This window comes from Trichoplax adhaerens, genomic scaffold, assembly GCF_000150275.1.
Source record: "Trichoplax adhaerens TRIADscaffold_4 genomic scaffold, whole genome shotgun sequence".
Taxonomy (NCBI): Eukaryota; Metazoa; Placozoa; class Uniplacotomia; order Trichoplacea; family Trichoplacidae; genus Trichoplax; species Trichoplax adhaerens.
In genome coordinates this window covers 5,193,874-5,205,389 of record NW_002060946.1, presented here as the reverse complement: position 1 = coordinate 5,205,389, position 11,516 = coordinate 5,193,874, and the positions used below count along the sequence as shown (strand labels likewise).

Sequence of the window (11,516 nt, the reverse complement as noted above, 5' to 3'; positions counted from 1 at the left end):
AGAATAGACTATTCATTTTAGCTCTTTGCAGTAAGTGCTGCATTTCTTGAAGTAATCCTAACTATGCTGGCTAATTGCTGTACAAGCATTCCTCCACTCCTCTGTCAACATCTAGACCTTGTAGTTTACGTTAAATATAGACGTTTTGCCGCAATTTTAAAAGAGATTTTTGTTTCTGTAAGTGAGCAGAATAATTTACCTGATAGAATGTGATTGCTGACCAAATTGAGCGTAAAAAAGATATAAAATAGAACGAAAGAAACAGATCAAACAGTAGCAAAAATAGTCTATAAACACTCAGAGACTGCTTCTATGTTTTCTGTCTAATTTACCTACTGGGAAACAACTTTGAATTCAACAACTTAATTATAAGGAAAGCCTTCTATATCGCTACCTTTTTACATATCTATTTATTAGGGTATTTATAGTGATATAATTTAACTTGTACTTCTAAGCTTACTTTAAAAATTAATTTATTATACCGGCATGAATTATGAATCTGGTATCTTTTGGCTCTGGCTGAATACAATCTCATCGATACATGGGAATTAGAGTCTCTTCCCGGTTTAGTGATTACTCTTTAGTATTAATTTTACGTAATATAAACTATATATCGTTCGCTAAGAGTGCATCTATTTCAGTTTTGCTTACTTGAAGTTTTTTAAAGTACTCTTGCAGATGGGTGTATATTCGCTTTAAAGGCTTTGACATGTAACACCAAAAAAAAAGAAGCGTACAGAGATGTTCCATTAATCCCGTCTTATGAGGAAACTGAACAGAAAGTTTTATTCTCTAATAATAGTTATTAAAATACTTAAATTCAAATCTCCTGTATGGAGCGATTGTTCAAACTGAAATAAATAACTTATTTGAAAGTAAAGTAAAATCCTAACAAACTTTCTCTTCTCACTTTTTTTGACAGATATTTTGACACTCAGAGCCTACTAGTTGACTAGTTGGAAACAAGTGTTTTTAGCTTTTAATCATGACTACCCATAAATGTAGGTAGAAGAAACTGAACAAGTAACCTAGTTAGTATATGAAATTTACTTCGTTATCCCATCCCTATTTGTTTCATTATAATTCTGTATCGATCTCCGTATTTAGTAACCCTTTATAATTCATGAATATTTATAGACTCGTTCTATAACCATTCCCAAGGCAAAGAGATTGGCGAAGATGAAGGAGTTACTTTAAACTATTCTATTAAGACTTCATCAAAAACGATGATTAAGCAATGCTTTCCCATTGAAAATAATCAAAGTATTTATGATATATATGCCTTTAAATAAAATGATGAGCACTATTGCCATAAATCAGGTAGAGTAATACAGGAGAATGACAGAAAACTGTCTTAATTTTCGATTTTATCGTAATCAGTAATAAAAGTAGACCATGCATGAACGTTGCATGCTGCGTGAAAACTTCAACGGCGTAGTTGACTAAATATTAGCTACCAGTAATTCTCAAATAAATGAATAATCTAATTCCCGCGATTTGGAAGATTTTTTAGTATGTAGAGTAAGATTGCAATCGTACTCTTAGATCGCTTATATCTGTAAATAGTTATATTAGTATGAATCAAGAGGATAATTTTTCTCAGGTTAACAGTCCACAATGAAATCAATCTTAAAGCTGGAAGTAACTAGATCAATTATGTACCCATAGCGGCTGACTGTCGAGGCCATCTTATGGAATCCGTGAAAGGGTGTCATTCTATCAAAGTTTTACTATCTTGGGTGGGATTATTTTACTTTTATTTCTACTTAACTCGGTTAGATAGAGGCTATACCTAAATGAAGTAGAAATCGTATGTAGGTAAAAACGCCTAGGAATAATAGTTTTAAGGTCTAATTTAAGTTTTGGTTATATCTAGTAAGGTATCTTGTACTCTTTGCTATGAAGCACAATAACAGTGGATATAATGATGGCTATAGGAAGCATTTACGAAAAATATTCTTCAAGAATTCAACATCCTATCTAACTCATATTATGTAGATTAAAATAATTTATTCCAATAACTCACGTAGCTTTGACGCAATGTGAAAAATAGGGTATTCAATCATGGAGTAACCATTATTAAAGGTACTTTTCATAGATAGGCCCTATCATCCAAGAGGATTTTATTTGTAATCTTAAAGAAAATATTTCTCGTTTTAAAATGTTATGTGCTAGGATCATGATGATCATATAAGGCATCAATGGACAACCATTCTAGCTCTCAACATCTATAGCCTCTAATTCGAAATCTTTTTTGATTGACCAATCATAAAACTATCTAACGCCAAAACTCAACTAAATTTAATACAATTTCCGAAATGATAGCATTAAAATTAAAATTATTCCCACTTTCACGTTTCATAAACGAATTATCCTCCAACTTTAATGCTGACTGTTCGCGTAGAATTCATTAGTTTTATACTTGAGCTAGCTACAAAATAACTTGAGAAAAAATAAGCAACTCAATTATTCTTATGTTACTTGAAAAGATCTTACAGGAAAATCTCAAACATTTCTACTTAACGTTTTCAATCAATGCTATAGAATTATTTAAATTCATAGGCTAATGATGATATCCTATAGGCTAGAAATGTTGTATAGAATTATTTCAATCATGATTATAGGATAAAACTCCCTCTGGTAGCAGATCGAATCGATAAAAATTGATCATAGAAAGCGCTGCAATTTAGGGCTATAAAAGATCACTGCTAAAACTAGCACAGCTAGAGCTACTGAATAACAACAAGCTTCCATGGCCTAGCTACTGTTTGGGGCTGGAAATGATATTGCTATTTTAAAATTTTTCAATAAACTTGGTCGAGATTGCATAACATAATATTGAAGAAATAGTTTGTACGCAACAAGGAGGTTGAAGAGGTGGGGAGTATGAGGTTGTAGGGGGAAATTGCTTTCAAGGCTCACACGTCCGGGAAATTGATTCTTTTTAATAACGAGACAATAGAATTTAGGTGTTACCCAATTTCCAGACCGACATGATTATAATCACTCCTTTCGGCAATATTATTATCAATCAGATCAGACACTCATTCTTTTTCCATCATGTCTATTAACACTTATGTCAATCCAAAACCAGACACAAAAAAAATCGAAATGTCTAATTTGTCTGGTCGGTATGTTAATTATGTTGTGATAGAGGAGGTAAACGCAATCATAATAAGAGGTTTACTTTGAAAAAGGAAAACATTCCTCTTGTCAAATAACCTACTTGCATGATAGTATTGCCAATCATCTATAATGATATAATGCAAGTATTCTCTGAGGAGAATAAAATATGCTAATAGAATGTCTGATCAACATGGACGATAGACTAGATGATCTTCCTTTAAGGTCTTATGATAGAAATAAGTACTAGATCAATGTTTACATTTGATTAACGCATACTAGGTACGCTAAAGGCAAATAGGCAGGCTAGTAAAACATGCTAAATGTTAAGAATGATTTCTTTTTTCTATTCCATATTGACACTTTTACTGCTAGTAGCAGAAACGGTCTATCCTATTAAGGGAGAAGATGGAAATACGAGTATTTCATAACCGTTTACATTGATTTATTGCTTAAACTGGTTATGTTTTAATCCTATATTGATACTTAGTAACTAAATTTTGATGTCATTATCCGATCATTGACCGGCATTACCGTCGACATCAGTGATGGCAGCTATTGATATTTGCTAGAATACGGAATTTGATGAAATCCTTTACTCTCCAGGGCATTTTCTTTTATTTTATGTTTATTTTTACCTATGGCCAGCAGAACTTTTCTACATCAATTCCAGAATGTTTTGTAGTTTATTAATAGGGCTTCAACTTTCAATTATAATTACGAAAATAAATCCATAATTAGAATGTTTCGAAAGAGTTCTCTTTAGCTCTAAAACAATTAACAACTTTGAGAGATGATATTTCTTCCATGCTTATTATAAAATATTATTCACTATTCATATTGCTGTTTTTAATTTTAATGATTATTATCACCGTTTCAATCGATTTCGGTTTAAATATAGCAGCTTTTTGAGTACATTCTTTCAACGTTATTTAAGCTAGGCAAGAAAAAATAGTAGTTTCTACAAATTGATTATCCTCTTCATCACCATTGTCAAATCTATTTTATTAGCAGCAGGAAATAACATTTATTGCCGTATTATTGTCGACATAAATTAAGAAGCAATACTTTTACGTTTGTCATTAGGCAAAGAGATTGACAAGTTTGAAGTTAAGTCTGGAAAGAATGAACCACAGTAGACATGATTGATGATCTGGGAAATGCATATTGTACAACATTAGACAATAATATGACCCTTTCATGAAGTATGAGAGTTTAAATCAGTTCAACAATCCTATTAAGAAGCTAATTTGATTTGGAAAAGCTGTCGTAATTAATAAATCAGACGTAGAGAATAAGTTCAAAGGAGTCCTTTAAGTCATTCTGGAAACATCTGTATCCATTCTAATGGGATCATGAGACATATTGAGACAGTCATTGATGTTGAGAGGATTCTCGCTATGATGGACATATGCTGTTTTGCTTAGATTGCTATTTTGAGTCTTTATAACTTTATGTTTTCCTATTCAAGGAAAAATTAAGGCTATTATAGGAACACTAGTATCGAATTTAATGAGTTCATGCAACATATTAAATTTGCTATTTCGAGAGGATTCTCACCATGATAGATGGATACTTTTGACTTATTTTGCTGCTTTGAGTCTTTATAGCTTTACGGGTTTATATCGAAGGAATCACTCAAGTTTTGACCTGTATCGATTTAAATCAGTTAATGGAGTATTTTGAATCAGTCATTAACATTGAGAATTCTTACCTCGATACATTACTACGACAGTAATTTGGTTACAACACCATATTGAGTCTATATGGCTTAACGCATCTACAGGGAAGGAATCATGTCATTCTTGACCTATGCCAATTTTATTGCGTTTATGGGATACTTTGAATTAGCCATTCCTTTGGAGCGTATCCCTACCACAATGTATTGATGCAAGAGTATTTTGGTAGCTTTACTACTTTGAGTCTTTATAACTTTACGCGTTCATATTAAAGGAATCATGTAGGCCATAAACGAAACACCTGTATCGATTTTAATGAGTTCATATAGAATACTGAAATTACCCATTCGTTTAAGAGGGCTCTTGCCAGAATGGATTGATACTATCTGCTACTCCAACTATGGCTACTTTGAGTTTTTGTAAACTCATCTGTTTTCTATTTGCTATTTTAAATCAACTCAAATAACGAATAGAGGAAATATTCATGGAATAAAGCATACTAGTACAGAAATACATGCTAACTGTGTAATAAAAGAAACATGCCGTTAGCCGCACATCTTTGATTATCTTATCTATTGCAAACTAATGCCAATTACTTTGCTTAATAAGCAAAACTATCCTTAGAATCCTATAGTTGATAGAATCCATGGCAAATAGGCGGTAATATTTATCCAATTTTAAGATCATAAAAGCTTTAAAAACACAATAAGACTGAAATGTATTAGCGTTAAGAAATGACGAGTGGCTATTACCCAATTTCTGGATGTTGTAACCTATGTGCCAGGAAATGTAATATATTTGATAATCTTTAAGGCCACTGGACCTCATCAAATGATAAAACAAATACTGTAGTGGATTATTAATTTATAGAGGCTGGAGAGCGAAAGTAATATATGCTGAACATTTCAGAAACTGGGATAAGATCAATATCTTCTACCAGAAATAACTGATATTCAATTGTTTTATAGGCTATTTCATCGATTCTTTATTTAGAGAGAATGTTATAACGATATTTATTAGAATTTATGCTATCTATTGCAAGTTTGTTGCCGCTACATTTCGTAAAAAAAATTTGCATACACAGTTATTATTCCAATTGTTGTAATCAGAAAGCAATTCATGTAGACATTTACTATGATATGATGCATTCAAAATAAGGGTGATTTAGTGCTTGATAACGATTTCTTTATGTAGATATCAAAAAAATATTTTTGAGAAGTCGTTAGGAATATAATGAACTAGACTAAGTAATCACATCGATCTTGCTGCTATAATAAATTAGTAATTAACATCCTTATTAAAAACTCATTCTTCAGCACTGGCTGGCCATTTTGGAAATAAATACATTTTAACTAATTGAGTGAAAAGGAACATGAAACTAAATAGTGGTTCAACTCGTGTATAAAGTTTAATGCTCTTTAATATATAAATTTTATACAATTAATATTAAAGTATGATAGGTAGCTGTTGTGATTAATTATAATTCGTGTACAAGCATTATGTTACCTTAAAACTTATCCTTTACAACCGATTTTTGAGTTAAAGTAAACTCAGCATTGATGGAGTAAGATTAGGAATTAGGTTTGTTTCCCCTTGCTGAATAGTATCAAAATACAGAAATACTAACCATTACTTCTTTAGTACTTGGATATTTAATCGATTCTTCAAACGGTATTGCTGATTCTAAATCAAATGTTACGTAAAGGTAACTCTTGTACTCTTAAAAGCTGACGAGAGCTAAATTCCAATCTGAATCGGATGATTCAGATTTGCAGCAATTATAGGTATTTTTTGGGTAACTTTGAAGAATCCTTGGGCTTTTTTGCTCTTAATCTATATTATACGTACTTTGGAATCTATTTGCAACGGCGAAAATATATAGAGCTATTCTTTTACAGTATGAAGAGGAAACTGGCGATTAGTTTGATTATTTGAAGCTGTAATAGGAATTTCTTGAGTATAATTATTAGCTGATGATATTAAAGATTTAAATGAGCCATCGTCAGATATGGTGGATCTTCTATCGCCTGCACTGCCATTCTCATGTTTTGATTCATTCTGGTCTTGCAGCTTAGAATCACTTGAATCTTTAGGAATCACATTCCCCAATTTCCATTGAGGAATATTCTTTAATAGGCCTGAAAAGACATCAATTTCGAAAGAAGCTCTTAATGGGCGGTTATTCATTGATTGAACAGGTCGAAAGTTATCAAAAAGTGCGCCTTCGCGGCTGGCAACGTCTTGTCGGTCTTGACGAAAGAAAGCTCGCAATGATCGATATCCTTGAATCTATTAAAAGAGCAATAATGTAGCTATGTTTTTAATGATTGAATTAATCTTTATCTTAAAAATCAATCGTATGCGGGCATAAGACTACTCTCATATCATAAAAATTATATCAAGAATAAATTTTCAGTTATATTTTGCCAGTTGTTATAATCGTTAATGTTGCGTTTGGTGTATTCCAAAGTCAAACCTGACTTTCAGATATCGAAAGTGGATACCGAAATATTATCCATGTTACGTTTTCAGTGCAAGGTGGAATAGTAAGCGAGCCATCGTAAGTCCAATAATCACGTATGCCTGTATAAGATATGATTTACTATATGATTTATAAGGCTGCCTTAAGCAAGATAAAGTAGTTTACAAATAGCTTTAATAGCATGATACCACTGCTTCCAAATTACTCAATTAGTGAATTAGTGAGGATTAGCTTAATATCTACGCTTGAAAAATGTAGCTCTTATCATATTATAGTTCTGCTTTGATCTTCTTCAAGTAGTACAAATTAATTACGGTACAAGAAGATATCGCTAAGATCTATCTCATTTAATAGGCATTAGATAGTTCCCGTTAAAGCTACATCGCTATTTTGCACTTTCTTTACTTAGCAGTAATAAATTTAATATCCTAGCTTAATTATCACGATGCTTTTAGCTAGGATTTTTCTCATTTAGTAGCCATTAGATAACTTTCGTAAAAGCAACTCGCTATTTTGTACTTTCTTCACTTAGTAGTGATAACTTTAATATCTGTGCTTGATTGCCATGATACTTGTATCAAAAATAATATCATACTCTCTTCTCTTGGTAGCTCAAATTTAGGTATTAGTTTAATATCAAAGCTAATGTATTACCGCTGATTCCATTGCGGATGTGCAAATAAGGAGAATTAATTGTGTATTATGGATAGAGACATATTGGAGCTTACAAGTTAAATTTCTGCTGTTATTGTTATAATGGAGTGCCTATGACGGCAATTAAAACTGCAGAAAAATTGCGTATGGAAATTATAGGAAATTATGTTATCGATATTTTTCCTGATGATTACTGATAGTTTGCTAACCTTCACGAGGAACCAAATGAATTGGATTGAATGGAAGGCGCATTTCACGGATATCGTCCTGAAAGAAATTAAGTGTAATAATTATGAAAGATTGAATGAGACCAAGAAGATGCATAAACGACTCTGATTTAAGGCTAGAATTAATTTTAGACATTAAAAGCGGTTTAACACCTTTAGCAATAGCTGCAAAACTTTATTCACTAATACTAATATAATAGCTGTTACGATATAAAATTAGTTTTATTGAGAGATAAGATACTAACACTGTCTGCTTACCTTATACCTGACTTCAGTAATAACATCAGTAATAGCCTTTAAATCAGGGTTTTCCTGTCCTATCTAAATTAAAATTTCTACTTAATGATATTTACACATGATAATACTATTAACTTTATAACAAACTAGTAATTGCTAGACAAATTTCCTCTCTTGAGTAATATAAATTAAAATTTGATCTTTCTCGTTTATGCCTATTCATTGGTTTGACAAACTTTAAGATCAGAATATGTAGCGATTACTTTTAAAGCATATTGTAGAGACGATTAAGAAGAAAAATTTGATATCTTGAATTTCTTTACTATAAATTAATGTACTTATACTGTAAATGTAGGTACTCAACTCCGTCTATTGGAAAGCAACCAGTTGGCAAAATTTAGAGCGATTTAGGGAAAGATATTAATATTTTATTTTTTATGCCTAATTTGTTCTTAACTTCATGTCAAGTTATACAAATCGGCGTTGATTGCTTAATTTACCTGAATAAAAGCTGCCATGATTGCAAGACCTTGTGGAGCTGTCATAGCATCTTCAGCCTGCTTATATAAACTTGTGTTCCAATGCAGAAGTTGGACCTAGCATCCGACGACGAAAATAGCATGTGTTTAATTAGTAATTGAAATAAAAGCTGGCTCATTTTCCGAAGGTATAATAGCTCCTAATTCTCTATAATAACACGATTAGGGGTATCGGCCATGTTTCTTTTCTCATTTTTTATTATTATTTCTCATCATTGAGTTCGAAATTGAATCTAATGAAAAGCATAGCTAATTCATGAGAGATTATTTCATACTGACTTCCATAGGAAATTGCTTGCCAATAACTGTATGTTCAGAACCACGGCTGTTTGTTTTACCCCAATGAAACGAGCAATGTAGTAATTCATATTGATGTTCTAATGGCCCTCCTTGAATGGCTAATAAATGAACGGTCAAAATTATGGATATAACAAGATCAGTCTAGATACTTGATATGCATAGTAATGTAAAAGTAAGTAATTATAATTGAAAAATAAAATTAGATGATTCCATAGCATTAAGTATTCAAATGAAATCATTCTATCTCTTAATATGGATGTGGAAGATCATCTTTACCTAGTCATCTTATAACTCCAATTATGGATAAATAAGATTTTTTACTATGTGAAATAGCATACAATTTCCTAAGTTAGATCTATTATGAATTTGTGTGAAATAAAGTATCATGATCATCTGACGTTAGACAGATCTACTCCCAGTACTTGGACTAGAGAATTGCTATCATCAGTGTCTTGAAATCAATGGTTTCCACACTGCACTGGTGATCGTTTTTTATTAGGAGCAATATACCTTGATCATCTAATACAGGTTAGATTTACTTCATAGTCTTTGCATTAGAGGATCATTATTATCAAATCTTGGCATGGATGATTCTTTACTGTACATTACACTCATAATAATTTTACATTAGAAGAATGTATCTTAGTATTCTGTTGTAGGCAATTTTATTCTCCATATTCAACTTTAAGAATCATCCTTAAGGTACTGCAATATCATTAGTTAGCATTTATTTTGGCGCTACATTTTTAAACATAAAATGGTTGTGCTATAAGACAGTTTTCTTTAAAGCTTACTTGATCCGGGACTAAATGAAATTCGAATAGTATTGCCAGTATTCTTGATTGCGTTTGTTCGGCTGTGAATATATCGAATATCGAGTGGATCTTCCTTTAAATCTCCATCACAATGCTGGTTATCTACATTTATATTAATGGGAGATTGTCTATTGCCTTTGGCAGCAGGAAAGTAATCGTTCCAACGGGATGGTCCTAGTATCATCACAGTATCATAAGAAAAATTGTTAAATTTTCAGCTTTAATATATAAATGTGCACATAAAATGAATGGCATCTGTACTATATAGTGACACATTGTAATGCTAGCGAGATTAACTAACTGCAATAGCTATTGATATTAGTTTAGGAAATCCTATATTAGTAGAGATACCTTATCGATCATGATGATTATAATAAAGTTGTCAAGTGAAAATATATGAATAACGTAATCAGTTGGTATCCATGCCACATTTGGAAATGTAGATGAAATTAATATATCACACAATAGAGTTAGTAGAAGTTTCTACTGTACTAATTAAGAAGCTATAGCTACGGGTAAGATGCGAGAAGATGTTTTGCCAGTTGTATGTAATGCGAGTTTCCTCTATTGATATTAGACTCCCAATAAATTGTAATAAAAGCTGTTAATGTCCGCTGACGTTTTCTTCAGATTTAAATTTTATGGCGCACATATATTTGTCTTAGATACACATTAAGATATTTATGCCTACGCGTATCTTACAAAATAATCATGAAATATTTATGCAATCATTAGAAAGATAAATTTTTGCATACGACAGTAGGCTGCAGAATAGTTGTATGCTACAAGCGCAATGCAAGTCAGCCTGTACTTAATAACATTCAAAATTAATCGACTGGGTTGGATAGTTTCATAATGACTACCTAGTTGATTACAGTGAAAATATTCTAAAAATCAAATTATTCTTGTCTACCTTAGATTTACTATTTTATTAGAGCAGTAATTTGAATCCTATAAATGAGCTCTAGCTTTTTAATGTTTTTATTCCAAAAGTAAATCTGTTTGGTTGAAAATCACAGAAAATGAACTTTATTAAGAATGCCATGGACAATTATGGATTCTAGTTAACAGATAAGACTCAATATTAAATATCTTGTGTTAGTAGCATTGGTCTGTTTGGTTAGAAATCATGTAAAGTAATTTTTATCAAGAGAAACCATGCACAATTAAGGATTTGATTTAACGGGTAATGCTCGATATTAAAAATCTTGTGTTATTAGCAAAGATTTATTTAGCATATGATTACCCTTCAATAATTAGATGTCGAAAATAATTACTATTTGGTGATACAGTGTTAAAAAAATGAATCCAATATTTAATAGTAGAAAACTTTTGTTTTATTCTCATCACTAGGCTATGCAGTTAAGAATTAATTTCATCGATACCATTTCAGGTCCAACTATCACATTTACTTAGCCGAAAAGAATAACTAGTAAAGTATTATGGTCAAGTCGTGTTTT

The 11,516-nt window shown here is 31.5% G+C and overlaps 1 protein-coding gene across 1 annotated transcript; it reads right to left on the bottom strand.

Moving 5' to 3' along the window:
• Positions 1 to 6,686: 6,686 nt before the first annotated feature.
• TRIADDRAFT_24380 (uncharacterized protein) lies at positions 6,687 to 10,240 on the bottom strand (the record flags this gene model as incomplete). Its single annotated transcript, XM_002111559.1, has 7 exons — positions 6,687 to 7,091; positions 7,279 to 7,385; positions 8,154 to 8,205; positions 8,424 to 8,486; positions 8,903 to 8,998; positions 9,221 to 9,339; positions 10,036 to 10,240. The coding sequence occupies 7 exons, from the start codon at positions 10,238 to 10,240 to the stop codon at positions 6,687 to 6,689; spliced, it is 1,047 nt and encodes a 348-aa protein (XP_002111595.1).
• Between the last annotated feature and the right edge of the window lie 1,276 nt (positions 10,241 to 11,516).